The following is a 24,236-nucleotide window of genomic DNA, read 5'->3' as shown; positions in this document are numbered from 1 at the left end:
AATTTGCATTTTAAAAAACCATAAGTGGAGCTGAATGTCTCTCCCTGGTTTTAAGTAACCTGTTTGTTTTGCCATGAACTTTCTGGTCATGCCCTCTGCCCTTGGTTTTACTGGGTTGTATTTTGTTTTTCATTGACTTCTACACATTTCTACTGAGGAAATGAGCTCTTTGCCTATCTGGAATATTTGATATTTTTCCCAGTTTATCTTTGACTTTGTCTCTGGTATCTGTTCTGCAGGGCAAATATCTTTTAAAGTTTTCTGTAGTCAAAGTTGCCAACATTTCCCTTTTATAGCTTCTAGGTTTTGTGTCTGTCTTGAGTCTTCCCCATGCCAAGATTATAAAAAACAATTCTCTCATACTTTTTATCCTCAAATACTCTCATGGTTTTCAATGTTTTATATTTAGTCTTTGATCCATCTCCAATGTATTTTTGTTTTAGGGGTAAGACAGTAATCAACTTTCGGTATTCTCTCTGAATGGCTAGTCACTTGTCTCAACACATTGATTGTAAGTGAAAAAAATCTATCTTGATTTGGACTGCAATTTAGTATATGATAATAGCATCCACTGGGAGTATTTCAGGATTATCTCATTACATAGATTTGTCTATTTATGATCAATAGAAAACTTCTATAGCTCCATAGTAAGCAAATTTGGTAGTGTTTGGGTAACCTCTCTGCTACCCACCCAATTCCTGTTACTTTTCAAAAACTTTCTGACTATTTTTGTAAGTTTTATTTTTCTGGGTGAACTTTAACTTTTTAATTTCCCAAGAAAATCCTATTGGTCTTTTTTAGGGTTGCATTAAATGTATAAATGTATTTAGGGAGATTGGACCCCTTGACTATTTCAAGTATTAAATGTATAAATGTATTTAGGGAGATTGGACCCCTTGACTATTTCAAGTATGTCTTTCCATTATTCAAGTCTTTTTATGTCCCTCGGATGTGAACTTTTTAAATGTAGGTTTTACACATTTATTCTTATATACACTATTGGGAATGGCACCTTTTCCATTATTTTCGAATTAGTTATTTGCACAAAATATAGGAAAGCTATCGACTTTCTGGCTACTGATTTGGTAACTGGCCACCTTACTGAAATATCTCATGGTTTCTAATTGCCTCTTATTTCTTTAGAGAGATTTTAGGATTCCCTTCTCAGCAATTTTTTTTTAAATTGGGAAATATGACAATAAATTTTATCTTGGATATAACTGAATGTTGGCCCTTTCTGACTCATTTAAGATAACATGGGTAGCTGAGGTTTACCCTCCTTAGGAACCAATGCTTTACCATTTTTTTAATTTTGTATTGAAATATAGTTGATTTACAATGTTGTGTTAGTTTCAGGTGTACAACAAAGTGATTCAATTATACATATATATAAATATATATATTCCTTTTTTACATTCTCTTCCATTATAGGTTATTACAAGATACTGAGTATAGTTCCTTGTGCTATACAGTAGGTCCTCATATCAGCCTTTTCTCTGACTAAGTTTTGCGAAAGAGGATTGTTGTCTCAAATCATGTTATATTTTATTTCTTATTAGAAGAAAACGCCATGTGCTACAGAAGAGTAAACTGGTGTAAGGAAAGGTGAAAACTCCTTAGCTCCAGAGCTCTGAGAAAGCTGGGTGAAGGATCTTGCAATAGAACTCTTAACTGGTTCACATTCATTGCATATAAAGGAAAAGGTTATCAGATCCTCCCAGGTATGCTCATGAGGCTATTGGTTTGTAATGTCCTATTGACCTGTTGCCATTACTTTGGGGTTTGTCTATATATATTAACTATGCAGTTAAGGAATGATATGGAGGGCTCCTAAATTGGGGGTGGCAGAAGTTTAGGGAAATAACAATGGAGTCTGGATTAGAACTTAAAGCCCAACCAAGAAAGCAGAACTTTCATATACAGCCTCCTTAATAACACATAGGCCCCTTTGGAGTCATTATGAGTTGAGAAGATTTGTGACATAGTCTCTAAGAGAGAGTAAGTAATTCAGTATGGAAGAATGTGTTAATTAACTGCGTGTAAGAACTTGGGGACTCTGGTCTCCCTTTTAATGAACTTTCTATCACCTCAGAATGAGCCCATACATGCAAGAGAACAGAAAACCAATTAAGTCCAAACGAGTGTGCCACTTTCTAGAAGGCAGATTCTTTTAAAGCTTATAATTGCAATCTATATCTCATTATTGAATAGAAAATAATTAGTTCTTCAAGACTAAAAGCAAAGATAATTAGTCTTATTGTCCCTTGAATTCCAAAAACCCAGGGCAACAGAATCATGTATTTCTAGGCTGGACCTTTTATCCACTTAACACTGTAGATGACTTCATTTGATAAGATCCATCCTGCAGATTCTTCCAAGCCTGGAGGAGTAGACTGATCCTGACTGGTTTTTGATATATGTTAGAAATACATCCTTTCACCATCCATCATCCCGAACCTAATACCCTGCCAAAATATTGATCAGGAGTACCTGTCTCAAGATTGTCCAGAGTGACTTTTGATGATTTAAGATTGAAGAGTTTGGGGGTGGGAGAGTTTTATTAAGGGAAAAGTGGGTCAACTGAAAGTATTTAGAACAGATAATTCTGACCTAGAAAACTGGTCATTTTTTCAGCAACCACTCGTTGAAAGTTTACTGTGTGCCAGGCATGGTGCAGGCATTGGAAGCACAGCAGTGAACAAAACAAAAATCCTTGTTCCAATTAAAGCATCAGTTCAGTAGAGGCAATGGACCATAAGGGACCAGGACTATTTCAGATAGCAAACAGTGACATGGAGAAGAGAAAGCAGGGTCCATAATAGTGACTGAGGTGGAAAGGGCAATATTAAATAGGGTGATCAGAGAGAGCCCCTGAGGAAATGACATTGGAGTTGAGATCTGACCTATAAGCAATACACAACCATTTCAGATCTGGGGAACAGTGTTTCAGGCAAAAAGAAGAGCAGATACAGAGACCCTAAGATGGGAGTGGACTTACGCTTGAAGAGCAGAATACACAGCAGAAAAATAAAATCTTTTAAGTGAAAGGGACTATCAAAAGACAAATTATTTATAGACTATAGGGATGATCTGAAAGATTCATAGCAATAAACATAGTTGACCAAAAACATGAATATTAGAGTAGAAGGGGGTCATTTAAGGACTTTATCCAAGGAAAATGAGACAATGAAGACATGCTGCCCCAAATCTTCAAAGGAGCAAAACCCAAAGCTGATATGGAGGGTGGTCATAACCTAGGTACCAAGGCTGGTCCTGGGAGCTTGCAAGCAGGTATGAAGGCAGGAGGTGTCCTTCAGCAAGCTTGGGAATTCAACATGTCAGGAGCCAGATGAGTAATGTTGGCTGCGGCCATTCAAACCACAGAGGAAGTGAGGACCCTGGAGAGTGAGTCAAGGGGAAGGGCTGAGGACAGATGGGCATCCTGGGGTATGGGACTAAGGCGTGTCACTGTTACCACATCAGAAAGCGGAGGAAGCTTCCCACTTGGGGCCAGCCTGTGGCTTGTTCAACCATCTGTAGATAACCTCAAACAAGAACTCCCAGATACAGTGTAACACCGCTCTCCTTCCTCTTTTCTTTACTGCTATTGCACTTGTCCCTACTCCATTCTTTCCCAACTGGGAGTGACGTTAAGGGAAGAGGAAAAGCTTGCAGGGGGTTCTGTGGAGTGACTGATCCAGGATTGTAATTTGAGTGACACAGGACACATGACGAGAGAGATGGTGGCTTCTCCCCTTGTTTACTTGAACATATCTGGAAGTGTTCATGGTTTCTAAAGTTTGGAATGGCAACCAGTCCAGTAGTGGTGTAACCTGAAGGTCTTGCCTTCTCTCAGACCCTTGGTTTCTCCCATTTAAACAGTGAGAGAGTTACATGATATGGTTGCAAATCTTCTCTAGTGCTAGCATCCTAGATTCAAAATGTGTGTGTGTGTGTTGTGCATTAAAAAGGAGACTATCAATATAGTGAAAAGACAACCTACACATTGGGAGAAAATATTTGCAAGTCATATATCTGATAAGGATCTAGTATCCGGAATATATAAAGAAGGCTTACAAGTCAACAACAAAAAGACAAACAGCCCAATTTAAAAATAGGCAAAGGACTGCAATAGACATTTCTTCACAGAAGAAATACAGATGGCCAAAAAGCACATGAAATTTGCTAAACATCATTAGTCATTAGGGAAATGCAAATCAAAATCAAAATGAGATGTCATTTCACACCCATTAGAATGGCTATTATTTTTTTTTTTTAAAGAAAAGAAAATAGCAAATGTTGGTAAGGATGTAAAGAAATTGGAATCCTCTACATTGCTGGTTGGAATGTAAAATGATAGAGCTACTGTGGAAAACAGTTTGGTGGTTCTTCAAAAAATTAAATGTAAAATTACCATGTGACCCAGCAATTCCACTACTATTTACCCCAAAGAATTGAAAATAGGTATTCAAACAAAACTTGCATACAAATGTTCATAGCACTATTCACCACAGCCAAAATGTGGAAATAACCTAAATATCTACCAACTGATGACTGGATCAGCAACATGTGGTCTATCCATACAGTGGAACATTCTTCAGCCATTAGAAGGAATGAAGTACTGATACATGCTAAACCTTAAACATGGATAAACCTTAAAAATATTATGCTGAGTGAAAGAAGTTAGACACAAAGAGTCGCATATTACATGATTCCATTTATACGAAATATTCAGAGTGGGTAAATACATGGAAACAGAAAGTAAATTAGTGGCTGCCAGGGGTGAGGGGGAGGAGAGAATGGGAGTTACAGTTTAATGGTTTCCGCTTTTGGGGTGATGAAAACGTTTTGGAAATAACTAGAGATGGTGGTTGCACAACACTGTGAATGTATTAAATGCTGCTAAATTGTACATTTTAAAACTGGTTTATTCTATGTTATATGAATTTTACCTCAATTTTTTACAATGTGGGGAGGCAGGGAGGAAGCATCTGAAATTCTGTGTATATCCTATTTGGATACCTGGTCAGCAATAGCAAACAAAGTGAGTAAGCTATTTCAGTTGACAAATAGATACATCTTTCAGTGTTTTCTGCCAATAAAGTCCCTTGCCAGTGTAGGCAAGGTAGTGAAGTGGCCAGGCTCATCCCATTTGTGGGCAGTAGGACAGGAGTATACCTAAAAGGAGTGCTCAAGAATTGGCAGACCGTGGTCTGGATTAAACCAGATGTGTTTTCGTTTATCCCATACCAGACCCTTACTAATGGAGCCAGAAGTTAAAATTGAGGTTTCATAAAAATCCAGTGTTCCAGGTTTTCTAGGGAGTAAAGAATCTGACCATCTGGTGACCCTGGGCTCACATTACTACATGGTAAGAATCAGCCAGGGTGGACAGCAGGTGCCACCTTTAGGCTGTTCATGGGTTCTTTCTCTCTCTCTCCTCCCTTTGTGTTACCTGCCAGGCAATTCACCCTCCTTCTTCCCCCATCCCACACTACCACATTTCACCTTTAGACCCTCTTTTGAAGACGTTGTTTGCAAAGTCTCCCATTAAGTCTCCCACTGAAATGTAAAGCTGCCATGTGTAAGAAGAGGGCAAAAGTCCTCAGTGCAACAATCTGTTCTTGTATCCAAGAAGGGAGGTGCAGGTAAGAATCTTTTACTTGAGGAGGGATGAAGGTAAAGGGCAGAATCCCAGATTCTAAGGTACCACCAGACTGGTGGCAGTACCCCAGGCTGAGGAAAGGGGTTGGCAATAGGCAGAGATGGCTGAGCACAAAGCAGGTTTCCCCTCCCTTTGGCATTGCTACCTGTCCTGTGAATTTTGCAGCTTCCCCTGGGGCAGCCCGCCTTCTCAGCCTGGGGTGGGTGGCCGGCCTTGGAATGGTGTCCCGCATGGCTGGCTCTTTAACATGCTTTGCCTCCTGGACTGCCTTACCACACAAGTTTGGCCAAGGCTGGATTACAAAAATCCCAGCTCTCAGAATCCTGGCAGGTGGTCATAATAGCACCTGTTGTTAGGTAAACTAGCACCTTTGGGGTCTGGCTTTTTTTTAATCTTCCTTTTCGTTACCTAAACACAATGTGGAAGAAACCAAAGAGTTGAGACAGTCATCCCAGTCTCTGGAAGTCCAATTTTCCTCCATAAAATGGAAAGGAACTACTCTAAACTCAGGTAATAACCAATCAAGGGGTAGAAAAACGATGAAAAGTGACTCAGGGCTTCTTGTGACTGTTACTGTTCCCACACAAAATTTCTAGGCTTTATAGCCTTTGTTAGAGTGGAATGAACTGTTTCCCTTAATGGCGAAAGTTCCAGATGCCAGCTAATGGCAGCTGTCCCAAAGTTCTAAGGGTGGCTATGACTTTTTATCGGACTTGCTTTGCTCTCTTGCTTTTGAGTAGGAATGTTTGGTTTCATCTCTGAGATATAGGGAGTTGCAGTAAACTTTAAAGAATACAGAATCTGAAATGCTTTTGCTGTGACCTGTAAGGTGCCAGATGAATTCAGTCTCCTTGAACTGTGTGGCTAGACTCTATAAGGAAAAAATGGGTTGTGATTTTGTAGATTTTAATGGGGAAGCAGCAGTGGCAAATGGTGAGTGACCTTGGACAAGTCACTACTTCTGGGAGTTTCTATTTTCTTTGTCTGTAAAATGCGATTTCAATTAGATAATCCATGCAAACAACACAGCTCAGTGCCTGGCATAGAGTTGGTGCTCATTTGTTTGATGCTGTTATTGTCCTAGTCAAGTCTGAAAGTTGTGAGGCAAGATCTGGGAGAGACGGCTTCAGCGAGAATAAGTTCCTAGGACCCACTCAAATGTTAATGCCTCCTGTTAGAGTAGTTTGAAGCTGGAAACTACAAGAAAAGCTGAGCTGTGGGGGAAGACTGTTTCTTTTGGTTCGCTGAGATCACTTCCCGGCCTAAATCTTCAATGCTCACCTGCTACCATGTGTCAGGCCCATTCTCCTGCATCCTTCCTGCAGACCTGGCTAAAGTTGCCTCCAATAAAAATGGTTCCTCCAGGCTCCCTGGAGGAGAGGACTTTGGACCTGGCAAGTTGTGATGCTGTTGATCTCTGAGACCCCCCCAATGGCTCAGAAAAGAAAGCAATGAGCAAGGCATATCTGGCCAGCAGGAAATGTCTTTCACAGGAGAATGCTTAATTTCTAAGTTGGGTGATGTCACCTCTCCTGAGGTTCCCTCTTCTGTCTGGTTATACTAGGGAGATGCAGTTGCAAGAGTCCTTCGTGACCCTCAGTCTGCTTGGGCAGGGGGAGCTCTCTGGAGCCCCCTCCTCTGACTACCAGCTTATTTTGGGTCCAGAGGGCTTCTTCTAGGCTTTGACAGTCAAAAAATTAAAGGGTAGTCCTTTCTCAAAATTGTCTGGGAAATGATTAACCTGTTTCCTTTGATCCTTTCCGCCTTGTGGGAGGACAGTCAAGTAGCAAGGGTAGAGAATGCATTCTCCTATTCTCGACAATGTTAAGGTAAACAGTGGGAGAAATTCAGCTGCTAAAGTGGTCCAACCCTGGTTATTTGGAGGGCTAGAAGCTGTGTGTGTGTGTGTGTGTGTGTGTGTGTGTGTGTGTGTGTGTGTGTGTGTTCTTTCTGTAAACATAGAGCTATTGAGTAAAAATATACGGCCATTTCCTCTAACTTTTTCTTTCCTTCTTTTTTTTTTTAGGCCTGAATTTCCTGCTGCTATTCACAAAGATGCTTTTTATCTTTAACTTCTTGTTTTCCCCACTTCCAACTCCGGCATTGATCTGCATCCTGACCTTTGGAGCCGCCATATTCCTGTGGCTGATTAACAGACCTCATCCCGTGTTGCCTCTTGTTGATCTGGACAAGCAATCGGTGGGACTCGAGGTAACTTACCCAGCACCTTTTCAGTTTGTCAAACTTGATCAAGCACAAACTAATTCAAGACCTGAGGATCACTGCTGAAGGAGACTGGGGGTGGGGGGGTAGTATGGGAAAATAAGTCTTCTTGGTTAGCAAAAAACCCCAAAATCTATATGTCAAAATTTCTAGTCATGGCATATTTTCCTTTGTAATAAAAATGAAATCACAGCTTTTACTGGTTTTATGATGCCAGTAATCTAGATCCGGGGTTGGCAAACTACAGCCTGAAGGCAAAATCCACCTTTTTCTGTGTGAGTAGCAAGCTAAGAATGTTTTTTATATTTTTCAAGGGATATGTAAAAAAAAATTAAAAAGAGTGATAGATCATATGTGTTCCACGAAGCCTAAAGCATTTACAAAGCCCTTTACAGAAAAAGTTTGCTGACCCACGATCTAGATGATGGAGTCAGTACTTTGGGGACAGGAGAACATGTTCATCAAGACACCCAGTGTCTGAGAATAGTAAAGAAGTTATTGAGTTAAATACCAGCTTTGAGTTAATGTTCCCTCTTAAAACGACAGACATTGAACTGGGCTTTTCCCCTCAATTCCCTGACTTTTCAGCAAATCACACCGCCTCCTATATCTCTGAGCTAAGGGAAAGCTCCAAGAATTTTCTCTCATGATTTTTCATCTTCAACCCTTTTCAGAGAAAAAAGCATTCCTGTTCCTTTGTAAAGCTAACCCCTTCTGATCTTTTTACAAACTCTGTTCTTCTACTCGGGAATCTTACTCCAGTTGCCTCCGCTCTCCGCCCCCCTCCCTTTTATTTGGAAGATTTGCAGCAGCACCTTCCTGCCCTGCTGATGGTGCTGCTTCAGGCCACCATCTCTTTTCAAGCCTCCCTTTTCCCCCGAGTCTTTCAGAGCAGTCCATTTGTTGATTCCCTCTTCTGAACTTCAGCCCACTGAGATCTGACCTTTATCACTACCATCTCCCCAGACTTCTCTGCATCACTCATAATCTAACTTCTTAATTCAGTGATTCTTCAGCCTCTTCCTTTCAATTGACTTGACACTTCTTTGTTCCTAAAACTTCTACGTTTGCCTTTCATCGTATCCTTCAATGAGATTTCTTCCTAAGAAGGAAAGATTTCTTTCTTTGTCACTTAGGTTCTTTCCTCTCCTCATCCTACAGTGTCGGTCTCACCATCTCTTGATTCCTCTAAAGCAGGGGTTGGCAAACATGTTCTGTGAAGGCCAGACAGTGAAGAGTTTAGGCTTTGCAGACCACGTGGGTTGTGTTGCAACTACTCAACTCTGCTGTTATAGCATGAAAGCACAGAAAATATGTAAATGAATGCGCATGACTGTGCTACAGTATAATTTTATTTTACCAGTGACAAGCTATGTTTGGCCCCAGATTATAGTCTGCCAATCCCTGCTTTCAATCCTCACTGCTTTTGAGAAAATCCCTCCTCTTCTATGACATGAATATGTACCTAAAAGGCTACGACACCCAAATCTGACTTTCTACTTCTGACCTCTCCGGTGAGTTCCAATCTATCTCAGTGACACTCAGGTACCTCAGGCTCCACACGTCTTTGTACTGCATGTCTTCTCCCTTACACACACACACACACACACACACACACACACACACACACACATGCACGCATGCGCCCTTTCCCGCATACTGCAGCTGCAGTATCTAGATCAGGGCCTGATCCTGTAGTTCCACTGACATTTCTAGACAAATCCCTAGCTACTCCCTCTTTCTCAAATACCCTGTTCTCGAGCTTCCCACCAGAATCTTCAGTGTGTTTTCTTGCCTCTGTACCTTCTTTTTTTAATTTTAATTGAAGTATAGTTGATTTATAATACTGTGTTAGTTTCAGGTGTACAGCATAGTGTTTTTTGTTTTTTGTTGTTTTTGCAGATGATATTCCATTATAGGTTATTATAAGACACTGTATAACTCCCTGTGCTATACAGTCAATCCTTGTTGCTTCCTCTGTGCCTTTATTCAGGCTATTCCTTCACTTTGAATTACCCTCCTTTCCCTCTGCTCTATGAAACCACATCATTTTGGTAAATGCTTACTTATCTTCAAAGTCTCTATTGAAATATTATTTCTTCTCTGTAGCCTTTCTACTTGATACAGAATTGTTCACTTCATTCATCTCGCAAAACAATTATTACAGCATGTACATCACAGTGTTATATTTGCATGCTTTCCCCCTCTCACCCTACCCCAGCTCCCAAAACTCCCATTTATGGGGTACTCATGGGCAGTAATTTTGTCTTAACTCACTTTGCATCTACAGTAGTTGCTCAGTGACTGGAACATAGTATGCATTTGATAGATGTTTAAACTTAACATGATTTTTCAAAAACGATATAACTATAATACTATCTCTTTTGTGTGTGTGTGTGTGTGTGTGTGTGTGTGTGTGTGTGTGTGCACGCACGTGCGTGTATGCCTAGGGAGGTGGGGGGAGATTGCCAAAAACATAACTGTGACAATCTCTGGATTTCTCTGATATGAAGACACCACAGTTTTGAGATTTAAAAAATTGACTGATTGAGTACTAAAAGGGTCATCGCTGTGACCTCAATAGTCAGTGTTTATGTTCTTTTCAATTCAATCCATAAGGGTTTGGAAAGGGTGGGGAAAGACTCGGTCTTAACCTAAACTTGGTCTTGTGTCTTAGGGAGGAGCACGGAGAGGTCCTTGCCAGGACAATGACCTAATACGTTACTACTTCTCAGATGCCAAGACGATGTATGAAGTTTTCCAAAGAGGAATTGCCGTGTCTGGTAAGCCTGGCCGTCTCACCTTGCCTGTAAGGCCAAGGTGGGGTCCTGTTCCATACCTCTCCTTCCCAGTCTCACTTCTAAAACTCTAGTTGTTTAAATGTGGTGGTCCAAGAAGAATCACAAATACAGCGTGGAGGGGACGTGAGCACAGTATCAGGATGGGTGCTGTAAACTGTCTAGTAGGACAGACTTGGGTTTGAAACCCAGTTCTTCTATTTCCAGCTGTGCGACTTTACATAAACCACTTTGCCTCTCTGAATCTGTTTCTCACTTAACACAAGGAGAACTTCCTGGCCAAGTTGTTGTTAAAGAGTTAACAGTAGGAAAGTATTTTGATTAATTCACTAGTACATTTTATTTGTTTAGGAACATGCTTTTCATAAATGCAATTCCCTGCATTATAGAATCTGAGCCAGAATTAGTATTCAGGCCTCCTGACTTCTTACTTTGCCCTTGCCCCCCAGTGCCATACTACTGGCCCATGCTGCTGCTCATAGTATCACAGAAGGTAATTATCTTTTGGACTTTCTTAGAAACATCACCACATGACCTTTGGTAGGTTCATTTGGAAAATATCAAGGCTCAGTAATTCTATCTTGTATCATTGAACATGATACTAGGTACACTAGTTTCCTTTCAAAATCAACTAGCTTATAACTCTCCCTATAACTTTTTTCTTTTGGGTGATATTCAGTCCAGGCGGAGGTTTACCTCTGTGACTTCTCATCCCTTCCCTTCTACCTTTTAATTATGACTACGACAATATTTAATAGTCGAGTGCTAACCAGCTTATAGTATTGCACAGATATCATCTACTTTATCTTCCCTACATCACAGGGATTAGTTGCTATCACCCCCATTTTTATTTATTTTTATTTTTTAAATATTTATTTATTTGTTTGTTTGTTTTGGCTGCGCCACATCTTAGTTGCGACATCGTTGTTTGTTTTTTTGGTTTTTTTGGTTTCTTTTGGCTACGTTGGGTCTTTGCTGCTGCATGCAGGCTTTCTCTAGTTGCGGCGAGTGACAGATACTCTATGTTGTGGTGCACGGGCTTCTCATTGTAGTGGCCTCTCTTGTTGTGGAGCACAGGCTGTAGGCGTGCAGGCTTCAGTAGTTGTGGCACATGGGCTCAGTAGTTGTGGCACATGGGCTCAGTAGTTGTGGCGCACGGGCGTAGTTGCTCCGCGGCATGTGGGATCTTCCCGACCAGGGATGGAATCCGTGTCCCCTCCATTGGCAGGTGGATTCTTAACAACTGCACCACCAGGGAAGTCCCTCACCCCCATTTTTAAAAGCGAGGAAACGGAGACTCCGAGATTCAGGAACATTTCGAAGGAGACAGAACTAGAAAATGTTGACACTGATACTGAAATCTAAATCTGTCTGTCTGGCTAGATTATTCTATTTTACGTCAGCTCTTAAGTGTTTTATAAAAGTTGTTGCACCTCCAGACAATGAAAGGTTTTTTGTAAGGAAAACTTGTATCTGAAGTCTCCAAAGGGGCCTGTACTTACTATTTCTGGCTCCAAATTAGTACTGATTTAGACTTCCAGGCAAATCACAAACACAAACCAATGCAACCATTAGTTTTATTTATTTGACAACTTAAGATAGTATATAGCTGATACAATAGACTTCCCTTTGGGATTTTCCATTTTTTGAAGTTTTCTTCACTGAGCATGTGTTGTTATTGTAACTAGAAACAAGTCATTGAGCATGTAATATGTGGCACATAACACTGCTTCATTTAGAAATTTTATTTCAATACTCAATTAAAACTAAACAGATAAAGTTAAAATGGCTTCTCATGTAAGTAGGCATGAAAAATCCAGCCTGGCTATTTCCATAGAAAAATGACACGTCTGTTTACAAACCGGGATTGAATACATCAGCCCTAACCTCTATCTTTAACCCCTACCCAGTAGATGATCCATGTTGAGAATCACCTGCAGATAGTGTTTAAAATATAGATCCTCTGGCTCCACTGTGTTGTTTTTTTTAAATTTAATTTAACTTATTTATTTTGGGCTGTGTTGGGTCTTCGTTGCTGAGCGCGGGCTTTCTCTAGTTGGGGCGAGCAGGGGCTGCTCTTCGTTGCAGCGCACGGGCTTCTCATTGCGGTGGCTTCTCTCGTTGTGGAGCATGGGCTCTAGGCACGCGGGCTTCAGTAGTTGTGGTGCGTGGGCTCAGTAGTTGCGGCTCATGGGCTCTAGAGCGCAGGCTCAATAGTTGTGGCACACGGGCTTAGTTGCTCCACGGCATGTGGGATCTTCCTCGACCAGGGGTCGGACCCATGTCCCCTGCATTGGCAGGCAGATTCTCAACCACTGCACCACCAGAGAAGCCTTTCACTGTGTTTTACTGAATTAGAATTCCAGATAGTTTGACCTAAGAATATGAGTTTTTAACAAAGCTTTCCAGGGATTCTGCATGCCGGAGTTTCAACTCTACCCAGCTTTGGGACCCAGTTTTGCTGAGAAGTTGTTAATGGGTGGATTCTTTTTAGATGGCCACATCTTAGAACAGAAGAAGATCTAAGTTGCTTAAGTTAATCAAAGGCTAGGCTGTTGCCTGGTCAGGACTTTGGCTAATCAGACTGAAGCTGATTAGGGCACAGAGTTTAATGAAACCCCAGTTGGTGCCCCTTTGGGCCAATTATTTGACTTGTTCCTTGGTCATGGGCCTCTGCTAGTATTTTCATCAAGAGGGAAGTGATAAGGAGATGCAGTATAGTTTTTCCCACCTTCACCAGCTCTGCCACTTACTGAGTGAGCTTGAAGCTGTCCAGCCCTTCATGATTCTTGGTACCATGGGGATAACACTAGTTATTGGGAAGACCCAATGAGTTAAAATGCCTAGCACAGAGTAAGCTAGGTACCATAAATGGTACTTATCATTGGTGATTAATGTCAGTACAAACAATCCCATTGGTAGAGCACCAGTGGCACACACTCTAGGCTGGAGCAGTGGCTGTGAACTCTAAAGCAGGACTTGCGTGGCTTCAGGGAAAGTCTCAGTCTGAGACTTGACTTCTTGAGCGTTCATGCAGCTGCTTCAGCAGAAAGAAAAAGAACTAACGTTTCCCGTGGACAGTCTCCACATTCATTTTTTTAAAAGAAATATCTCTTTAATCAGAGTGGCTATCTCTTTCCTGCTTTCTTTCCTTTTTCCTCTGTCACTTAGTCTGGAAGTTCACTTATTTACCTCTGAGTTCCTAGTAACCTTCTCTTTGAATGCTTCCTTTGGGCTAGACCTGAATTCCTCTTGGCAATTTGGCTAAATCCTCTATGTAAAATTTCCTGCTCTTCTGCTTTTCTATTTATAACTCAGTCTCATTCTGGCTAAGACGTGGGGTCTTCTCGGCCAGTTAGAGTTGTTCCTTAGCCTAACAAATACCATGACTTTTGTGGCTTCTGTGGCTGCAATTACTATTTACTCTAGTAAGTGGATGTTCCCAGACTTATTGTAATTTTAAATAAGGCTGAGTAGTTTCAATGTTCAGAAGTGTAATTCTTGTATTGTCAAATGTAAGACAATAAACGTAAGTTGTAAAAATATTGATGGCCAATGTAAGTGTGTGTACATGTGTGCTCCTGTATGTACTCGTATGTGTGTGTGTTCTTTTTTTTTTTTTTTTTTTTTAAATTTTATGTGTTTATTTATTTATGGCTGTGTTGGGTCTTCGTTTCTGTGCGAGGGCTTTCTCTAGTTGCGGCAAGCGGGGGCCACTCTTCATCGCGGTGCGCGGGCCTCTCACTACCGCGGCCTCTCTTGTTGCGGAGCACAGGCTCCAGACGCGCAGGCTCAGTAATTGTGGCTCACGGGCCCAGCTGATCCGCGGCATGTGGGATCTTCCCAGACCAGAGCTCGAACCCGTGTCCCCTGCATTGGCAGGCAGATTCTCAACCACTGCGCCACCAGGGAAGCCCCATTGCAGTTCTTTATGAGTCTCAGTATCTCAGAAGACACGCTCATACAAATGGGCAAAATACATTACCAGATAAAACTTAACAAATGAGGGAAAAGGTCCCACTTTAATAGCTGTTGAAGAAACCTAGACTAAAGCAATAACTTTCTAAAAATTATTTATTTATTTATTTATTTTTGGCTGCTTCGGGTCTTAGTTGTGGCCCACGGGCTCTTTTCGTTGTGGCATGTGGGTGTCTCTCTAGTTGTGCGGGTTTTCTCGTCTCTAGTTGCGGTGCACGGGCTCCAGGGTGCGTGGGCTCTCTAGTTGTGGCACACGGGCTTAGTTGCCCCATGGCATGTGAGATCTTAGTTCCCTGACCAGGGATCGAACCCACGTCCCCTGCATTGCAGAACAGATTCTTTACCACTGCACCTCCAGGGAAGTCCCTAAAGCAATAACTTTTAAAACCTATTTAACCAGAAGACATATTAAAAAGAGACTATTTAGTGTGTATGACTTGATATATTGCTGGTTGGAGAAAAGCAAATTGTCACAGCTGCTTCATCAAGCATTGTGGTGCCAGGTATCAAAAACCTGAGCCGTCTGACCAACCACCCTCACTCTCAGCCGCTGCCACCCTTCCCAACCCAGTTATTTCATTTAAAATACTGTATTCTAAGAAAATTTTCTAACTTTGAAATGATCAATTGGAAAATATGCATCATACCATTACCATTACCAAGATTGAGGTGTCAATCTTGGAAACAATCTCAATGCCCATAATGAGATAAATTCAGCTATACAGTAGAACCCTTCATTACTTGGCCATAATAAGGCCATTGAAATCTCTACAGAGAAGAAATAATAACAGGGGAATATTTATATCAAACGGGGGAAGGAAGCAGGATGCCAAAATATACATGTGGAATGAATATAACCCTGTAGAACTATCAAAGGAAGTATGAAAGAAAATATCAGCCTTAATAATGGTGTTTATGTGATGAGATTATTGATGACTTGTATTCTGATTTTTTTCTAAATTGTTATGAACATATATTTCTCTCATTGTAGGGAAGCTCAATCCAAGATTATCCGATATAGTCTATTAGTGTTTACTTGTGGGCTTTTGTTTGTTCACGTCATGTGGGCTAGTCCATACTCATGGCTTTCCCCAAATTCCTGTTACCATGGAGGTCACACATTCCAACATGGAACCACCCTTGTTTTGTAGCATTTCCCAAGTGTTTCAAATGTAGTTTGCAAGGCTCCCTCTGCCTTTGAGAACTGAGTACTTACTGCGTTTGAATTTCCTTGGCACATAAGAGAAGCTCGCGTCTTTACTGGATTTATCCTTTGTGTCTTGTCTGTTCCTAACCTCCTTTAACCTCCTCTGGTCCAAAGAATTTGCAACTGGAGCTGATTTTCATTTAATGTTATGTTTTTAGACAATGGGCCTTGCTTGGGATATAGAAAACCAAACCAGCCCTACAGATGGCTGTCCTACAAACAGGTAAGTCAGGCCCATGATTTTGGATAAATTCTTTTGCTTGTGTGGTATCTTGAGCTAATATGATCTCTTTTGTGTCTTGACTGCTTTTTTTTCTCTCTCTTTACCTCTCTCACTTGTAGGTGTCTGATCGAGCAGAGTACCTGGGCTCCTGTCTCTTGCATAAAGGATATAAGCCATCACAAGAACACTTTGTTGGCATCTTTGCTCAGAATAGGCCAGAGGTAACCATGTTGAAATTAACTCAAGGAAATGAGTCAGGGCTAAGTCTAAAGACTTTAAACCCTACCCCAAATCCAGCACTCTGACACTTGCTGATGACTTATCAAAGCTGTTTCAAGACCTCAGATTCTTTAAGTATTGTTGCACTTAAAAGTTACAGTGCAGGACCTCTTTAATCCTGGTTGAATGTCTAGTGCTATTTGCTAGGTGACTGGACTTCTCTTACATGTCTCCCATTATGTGTCATTTTAAGTCAGTCTGTTGTATGAAGAAGATAAGGGAGCTATGAAGGACTGGCAAGTAAGAGCTTGAGGATGATGTGGAAAGGGATGAGTTTGTACTAGAATGGGAACTTGCACATTGTACGTGAACTAGCAACCAAGGCATCCATTGCTACTGAGACCAGCTGTAGCCATCTTTCCACAGTGGTTTGAAAACAGATTTTAGACATTAAGATGATTGGAATTAAGCTTATCTTCAAGTTCAAGTTAAGTCATTAGACCCAATATCCTCAGAGAAAGCCTTTGTATGTTTCAGAAGCGTTGGATGACATGTGCTCACCTGAGCCAGTTGCTTAACTAAAAATCCAAGAGGGCCCCGGCTGCACTTTTAGGTGCATCTACATACTTCATCTTCATTACACCCAGCCTCAGTAAGAAGAGATATCCTTGACTCTAGTTCAGGAACTTAACACCAAACCTAGTATCTTAATCTACTAGGGCTGCCATAACAAAATACCACAGACTGGTGACTTAAACAACAGAAATTAATTTTCTCACCGTCCTGGAGCTTGGAAGTTCAAGATCAAGGTGTCAGCAGGTTTGGTTTCTCCTGAGGCCTCTCTTCTTGGCTTGCAGACGGCTGCCTTCTTGCTGTGTCCTCACATGACCTTTTCTCTGCCATCCCCTGTGTTTCTTTCTCTACTTATAAGGACAACAGTTATATTGGATCAGGGCCCCATCCTTACGACCTCATTTAACCTTAGTTACCTCCTTGAAGGCGCTATCTACAAAAACAATTGCAGTGGGGTTAGGGCTTCAACATGAATTTTAGGGGGAACACAATTCAGTTCATAATGCCTAGACTGACATTCAAGGCCCACCATTAGCAGATTCTGGCCCACCTTTCCAATTCATTTCCTGTCACTTTTTATGCTTTCTGATGTGTACTTAGTGATGTCATGCGGTCCTATATTTGTTCATTCACTTCCTTCTTCCTTGAATACCTTCTCTGCCTCCATCTCCATAACCAAATCCTACCTGTCTTTCAAAGCCCTGCCCAATTTCCATCACTTTTCCCAAAGCAGTCCCAGATAGCCTACCCCATCCCTGAGTGTGACTGTACCTCCTTAAGACTCCCTAATGCTTTCCATAACACTTATGGATAGAACTTATTACACTCTCCCTTTGTTTTATAGTTGTCTCTGCACCTATCTTATCTTCTTTATTTAATTATATTTTATAGCATCAGCAGTGGCAGTCCCTAGGGCATCACAAAAATGGTGATTTTTTTTTTATCACAGAGCCACCAAATAAGCATTTGTTGACTAAATGACTGAATTAGTACATCTCCTTTTCAAAGCATAAGCTATTCCTTATTTGAACTTCTCTCCATACAGTGGGTCATCTCTGAGTTTGCTTGTTACACGTACTCCATGGTAGCTGTCCCCCTGTATGACACCTTGGGAGAAGATGCCATCATATACATTGTCAACAAGGGTAAAACTTTGCTATTACATTTTTTTAAACATCTTTATTGGAGTATAATTGCTTTACAATGGTGTTATTTTCTGCTGTATAACAAAGTGAATCAGCTATATGTATACATATATCCCCATATCTCCTCCCTCTTGTGTCTCCCTCCCACCCTCCCTATCCCACCCCTCTAGGTGGTCACACAGCACCGAGCTGATCTCCCTGTGCTATGCGGCTGCTTCCCACTAGCTATCTATTTTACATTTGGTAGTGTATATATGTCAATGCTACTCTCTCACTTCGTCCCAGCTTATCCTTCCCCCTCCCCATGTCCTCAAGTCCATTCTCTACGTGTGCATCTTTATTCCTGTTGCTATTACATTTTAACTTGATTCTTTCTTGATGCTGAGTAATTCCTCATTATCTGCTTTTGTTAGCAGACTTAGAATGCTGTGACCAGAAAAATGTTCAAGTCTCTCTTGTCCTGTAGTACCTATGATATAATTTAGAGGGAAGTTACAAAAAGCCCATGAGGCAGGGATATAATCAGATAGAAGGTTCAATGAAATGCTTCAAGGTAGTGTAGTATGACAATATAGTTTAGCAATAAGACTATTTTTGCTGGCCACCCTGGATGAAAGGCCACAGAGTTAGTGAATAACTTATTTAATTGATTGTATCACTATGAAACTACTAGTTTAATTTCCTATTCTTATAAGTCGAAGTCAGTATAGCTCACCAGCATGTTACCAATGTCCATGCTGAGTCTGTGGACCAAATTACCACTGTTAGAGAAACAAGTTCAAGTTCAATGGGCAAATAAGACATATACTAGATGTTACTTTCTGTCCCAGAACTAGTAGATTAAGTGAGTAGATCCATTTGAAATATAGACATAATCAGAAGGTTTCTATTTGTGTAAACAAATATCAAAGCAAATGCTAACATTACAAATCATAAAATGCTTGTCTGCTAAAATCCCACTTGCCTCCTCCTTTCCCTTCTAATCCCTCCTCGCCTCTCCCCTAGGTGAAATACATTGGCAGGACCACATCTACGTGATTCATACACGTTGTCTGTATTCTTAAGGAGAAGGAATTTTGTGGCTCCTCTAGAAACTATAAACTGTTGAGCACATGCAAGGAAATTAAGTGCTTCTGTTTCAATTAAGCTTATTTATTATCAGTGGAATGTTTCAGATTTTATACATTATAAATCTGATTGACAGACATAATCTCCTTTGGGGACCCAGTAGCTTTGAAATTTTCAAGAATCTCTTCCTCTTTGCAAGACAATCGGGTACACAGCAAAGCAGGAGGGTAACCCCCGGCCCTATTTCTGCTTTCAGCTGATATCGCCACGGTGATCTGTGATACACCCCAAAAGGCATTGGTCCTGATTGGGAATGTGGAAAAAGGCTTCACCCCGGGCCTGAAATTGATCATCCTCATGGACCCCTTTGAGGACGACCTGAAGAAGAGAGGGGAGAAATGTGGAGTTGAGATCCTATCCCTGTTTGATGCTGAGGTATGGCTCTGAAAGTCAGCTCACAGCTGGAAGGCGGGTCTGATGCTGTGGGCAACTTGCAGGACTTCTACACAAGGGAGCAAGCTGTTGTTCTCCGGGGTGGAAGGAGAAGAGTAAATTACACTCATGCTGTGAAGCTTTGGGAATCATTTCCCCAAGACAACTCAGAAACCATGCCAGTGGGTGAGGAAGGTCTGTGGCCAGTGTGCACAGACTTCCAAGTAGAGGATTTATAAATGCAGAGGCTAGGTGGCAGTTAAAGATATGGTCCTGGAGCCAGGCTTCCTAGGTTCACGTTCCAGCTCCACATCCATTAGTTAGGTGACCTTGGGCCAGTTGCTCCACATCTTCCTTTCCCCCTCTGTAAAATGAGGATGAAATAGCTCTTACCTCACAGAGGAGTTGTAAAGAGTTATATGAGAGAATATAAAGTGCTCAGGACAGTAATAAAAAGTGTAGGAAGCCTTGAAATGTTAACTGTTCATTTTATTCAAAACGCTTTAGCAATGGTCCTAGAAGCCTGAACCATAGGAGTCTGATGGGAAGTTTGGACATTTGGGATCTGCCCTCTTGAGTTGATATTCTAGAGAAAACTTATACTCTACCCCAAGGCTTCCATTGTACCTGAATGTTGCCTTCTGGGCCTGATCCAAGTTGGAATTTTGGTTGTATTCACACAGAGGTGTTCTCAAGCAAAAGGGAAAGGGAGGGCTGTATTTGTCCTAAGTCTTCCCAACTCAACTAATGTCTTTCTTTCTTGGTTTCCTGCTCATGCAGAATTTAGGCAAAGAGAACTTCAAAAAACCCGTGGTAAGTTTTCTTCTGCCCAAATTTGAGTGTTTCCATATTCAACTTTCAAAGCTCACGGTAGACTAAGCCCTTGTGCTTTCCCCTCCAGCCTCCTGCACCAGAAGATCTGAGCATCATTTGCTTCACCAGTGGGACCACAGGTCAGTGCGCAGGAAGTTGCCCCAGAGGCCCCTGGTCAGCCAAAAACATGGCTTGAGCCACTGACCACTAGTGGGCTGGTAAAAATACCCTACAATGAGCCCTATCCATAGGGGCTTATAATCTAAGACTTCTGAGTACAGATGCCTGCATAGAAAAACCTATGCATAAGCAAATAAATTTCACTGAGCACAGTGGGAGGTGTTTACATGCTATGGAATTCAGGGCTCTTAAAGGTGGCATCAGAAAGTCAACTTTCTCCCCCAGCCCAGACTCTCTCAAGCTGACATCACTGGAGTGGTTTCACTCAATCAAGATAGCCCAGTGGTAGTTCTACACAGATCACTCCGTGTCCTCTTTCTCCCCTGTATGTAGTTAACCTAGCTATTAGAACTCAATAAATTTTAACGTGATCCACAATGATCTAGAAGTTATATCCATTCCACTGTGCCCCGTTTATAAAGTGATGGCTAGGTAATGTTGTTAGATCTGAAGTCTTCAACATGGAAACAGCACGGGGAGGGGGGCGGGTTACTTGGGATTTTCTTTTTGACTGCGTTGCTGTCTGTGACTGTGGCTATGCCCTGTGTGGTAGCACAAGGCTAACGCTGCTGTCAGAAGTAGAATCTGTGGAGGCATCAATCATTCATAAGCAGAGTCATACACCGTTCATAAAAAACACAGTGACAGGAGAAGCTCTCGGCTCCCTGGAACAGAACCAATCTAATGTAGCTTCTCATTTCAATGCCAAAGGCTACCTATTAGCCATTTAACAGATCTTTCCACCTCTTGTTTCCTACAGGTGACCCCAAAGGAGCCATGTTAACCCATGAAAATATCGTTTCAAATGCTGCTGCTTTTCTCAAATGTGTGGAGGTCAGTGGTCAATTGAAAAGGAGGCCCTCGTTAAAATGGGAATCTGTCATTAGATTTTAAAGTTAGAGGAGGCAGAGGGGGAAGAAACAGGTTGAAGGCCTGAGTGTGGACAAATACTGGTGCATCTTTGTCTAGAGTTTTGCTCTTCTAGGGTCACTGCCGATCTCTGCACTCAGTGCAGTTAGGGCACCCCTTAGAGTTGCACAGTGCACACCTGTACAACTGTATGCAGCGGTCCTAGAAAGAAGTGTTTAAATCTTCTTTGGAAGAGAAAGTTGTTATTAATCCAATGTTGTCTCCTTTCCATTTCCTGATCTATAGTATACTTTTGAGCCCAGTTCTGAGGACGTGACCATATCCTACCTCCCCTTGGCTCATATGTTTGAGAGGGTTGTACAGGTAAGGATCCTATATTCCTAGCAGGTATGTGAAAAGAGGGTCCTGACTTGCTAGTTCCACGTTTATTCCAAAGGCAGCTCTGCAACGTTTACAATCCTTTCTCTAATGTGAAGGACATGGGCAGGGAGTTGGCATTGCTGAGTCCTAATCTTGGCATTGCCCCTAACCTGCTGCAGAGCCTTCCTCTGTTGAGTGTGTGTGTGTCCCACGGAGCAAATGCTTCCTCCTGCCTTCACACAGGGTGCCTGCAAGTCCAGGGAGCTCATAGCCTGGAGCTTACTATCTACCCTCAATTCTGAGCAGGGATACGAGGGATTGTTTTTTCTTTTTTCTTTTATTTGGGTTAGAACTTTTTAAAAGACCTAGGGTTAGAGAAAAGGAGTTCCCCACAGAGGGGTGGAGAAGGAGCCTTTGATCCAGGTAAGGTGTCCAGAGCGTTTAAGGTGGAGCTGTTGAGGATTGCGCAGCAATTGGGGGAGAGCTGGCCTTCTGTGAGTGGACGCCAAGCTTTTAGGCTACTCTGAGGCTGATTTGAGAACCGAAAGCAAAAACACAGGTGTTATTAGGGATGGAAAATCCTCTCTCTAATCCCTGCTTAAATACCTCTTCAACCAGCTTATCTGTTGATGCATGAAATGCCAAAATGGAAGATTCAGTTCCCTGGGCTAAAGTGTTGATATCTGATTAATAAAATATCAATTCTAATAAGCATACTTTTTCACATTTTACCATTTCTGAAACTGAGATGGTCTTACAATTGTAGGCGTGTTCTAGTTTGAGTGGCAGTGTTTTTTCTTAGTGCTACATAACGAATGGTCTCTTACAAAGGATGATGCCTTAGACCCTCACCCAGAGCTGTGGGCAGAGTAGGGCTGGGCTGTCAGTCTCACAATCTGTCTTACCTGTCCCACCACCTCAGCAGAAGTGAGTTTCCATCTTGCCTAGGGGGTAGGGTCTCAGAGTTCTGGGTACATGAAATTTCAGGGGTCGGGCATCCTGTCCAGAGAAAAGTGCCCATGGACATCCTCAATTCTGTTCCATACAGACCCCACCCAAAGTGGTCCTTTGGCTCTGAGCTCTGCTCTTTGGTTTTCTTTGTAGGCTGTTGTGTACTCTTGTGGAGCCAGAGTTGGATTCTTCCAAGGAGATATTCGGCTGCTGCCTGATGACATGAAGACCCTGAAGCCCACAGTCTTTCCCGCGGTTCCCCGACTCCTTAACAGGGTCTATGATAAGGTACTACCTTGCTTCTCTTGGGCTGGCCCTGAGCTGCAGGAGCTGTCTGGGGCTTAGGCCTGACTAAAGCTCTTAGGAACTCTATGTTACTAAGAAACGTGCTCCACTTCTACACGCAACCCCTACCAGCATCCACTTATAGCCACACTTACAAGTGCAGCCATGAAAAACCATAACAGATGAAACTCCCTTTCCTCTGGATGAGATTACTTGGATGTGACCTGGAGAAAGAGATTAATTCAGAGAGTTGGGGAGCCCCTCAAAATTCAGCTGACTTACTGGGAAATTGTTACTCTGATTTCATAACACCTACTGGTTTAGTGTGCTTCTTGCTGAGGTGCCAGGCCCCATGGTAAATATTTCATATGCGTTCCATCATTTAATTTCTACAAAAGCCCAGGAAATCATGCCAACACTTATAATCCCTAACTTACAGATGAGGAGACTGAACCTTGGAGGTTAAATAACTTGTCCAGGGTCAGCTCTAATAAGGAGTCGGGCCAGAATCCCACTGCCACATAACAGTTTTAGCTGTCATTGATCACTGCTCTATTTTTCATTAAGGTTGGCAAAATGGTGATTTTTCTAATCCAAGCATTTCTCTTGCCTTCATTAGCTGAGATTCTTCCATAAAGGCATGAAGATTATTTGATTTTTTCCTTTATCAGTCTTTAAAATAATGAACTGGTACCCCAGCGATCTTCAAAAATGGCCAATGGGATGTTTTCTTTGTAACGTTATGATACTACATAAATACATATGACACTGAATCAAAAGTCCTAACAGTGGTACCCAATCAGCTGTTTAATCAGTACTCCCAGGTAACTTTACTGTAGATAGATGCTGACTACCTTTTGAGGACATGCTATCTGAGTTGTCAAGGTTGTTTGCTAAGGACAAGGAACTTGGAGGAGCTGGAGCTCTGTGTGTATGTACTAAGTTCACTTCTTTCTTAGTGTGGGCTCATCATTATTCAGCACACCAGTGCATGAATAAGAGCCTCTTTCTTATGAAGCTAGGAGGCACTATCTCTTGCTCACTGGTGAATGGCCTTGGTGAGTATCTCCAGTAGGTTTCCAACTAAGAGGCGCTGTCACTCTGCAGGTACAAAATGAAGCCAAGACACCCTTGAAGAAGTTCTTGTTGAACTTGGCTGTTGCCAGTAAATTCAGTGAAGTGAAAAAGGGTATCATCAGACGCAACAGTTTCTGGGACAAGCTCATCTTTGGAAAGATCCAGGTAC

General features: G+C 41.8%; 1 protein-coding gene across 3 annotated transcripts in view; it reads left to right on the top strand.

Moving 5' to 3' along the window:
• Positions 1–24,236, top strand: part of ACSL5 (acyl-CoA synthetase long chain family member 5) — a 45,432-nt gene that overhangs the window by 10,437 nt on the left and 10,759 nt on the right. For 2 of the 3 annotated variants that reach the window (XM_082423278.1, XM_082423277.1), the window contains exons 2-13: positions 7,692–7,876; positions 10,566–10,671; positions 16,030–16,094; positions 16,214–16,315; positions 17,932–18,031; positions 19,356–19,534; positions 20,312–20,344; positions 20,433–20,484; positions 21,285–21,358; positions 21,680–21,757; positions 22,859–22,993; positions 24,098–24,232. In XM_082423278.1, the coding sequence (XP_082279404.1) occupies positions 7,721–7,876; positions 10,566–10,671; positions 16,030–16,094; positions 16,214–16,315; positions 17,932–18,031; positions 19,356–19,534; positions 20,312–20,344; positions 20,433–20,484; positions 21,285–21,358; positions 21,680–21,757; positions 22,859–22,993; positions 24,098–24,232 (1,215 nt within the window). In that variant the 5' untranslated portion in view covers positions 7,692–7,720. Of the gene's footprint in view, positions 1–883; positions 7,495–7,691; positions 7,877–10,565; positions 10,672–16,029; positions 16,095–16,213; positions 16,316–17,931; positions 18,032–19,355; positions 19,535–20,311; positions 20,345–20,432; positions 20,485–21,284; positions 21,359–21,679; positions 21,758–22,858; positions 22,994–24,097; positions 24,233–24,236 lie in introns of those variants that run through there. The other variant, XM_082423279.1, reaches the window with a different exon arrangement.

The sequence above is a fragment of the Balaenoptera physalus genome, assembly GCF_965194825.1.
Source record: "Balaenoptera physalus genome assembly, chromosome: 14".
NCBI lineage: Eukaryota > Metazoa > Chordata > Mammalia > Artiodactyla > Balaenopteridae > Balaenoptera > Balaenoptera physalus.
Note: the sequence above shows the minus strand (reverse complement) of the source record. Positions and strands in the feature narration are given on the sequence as shown.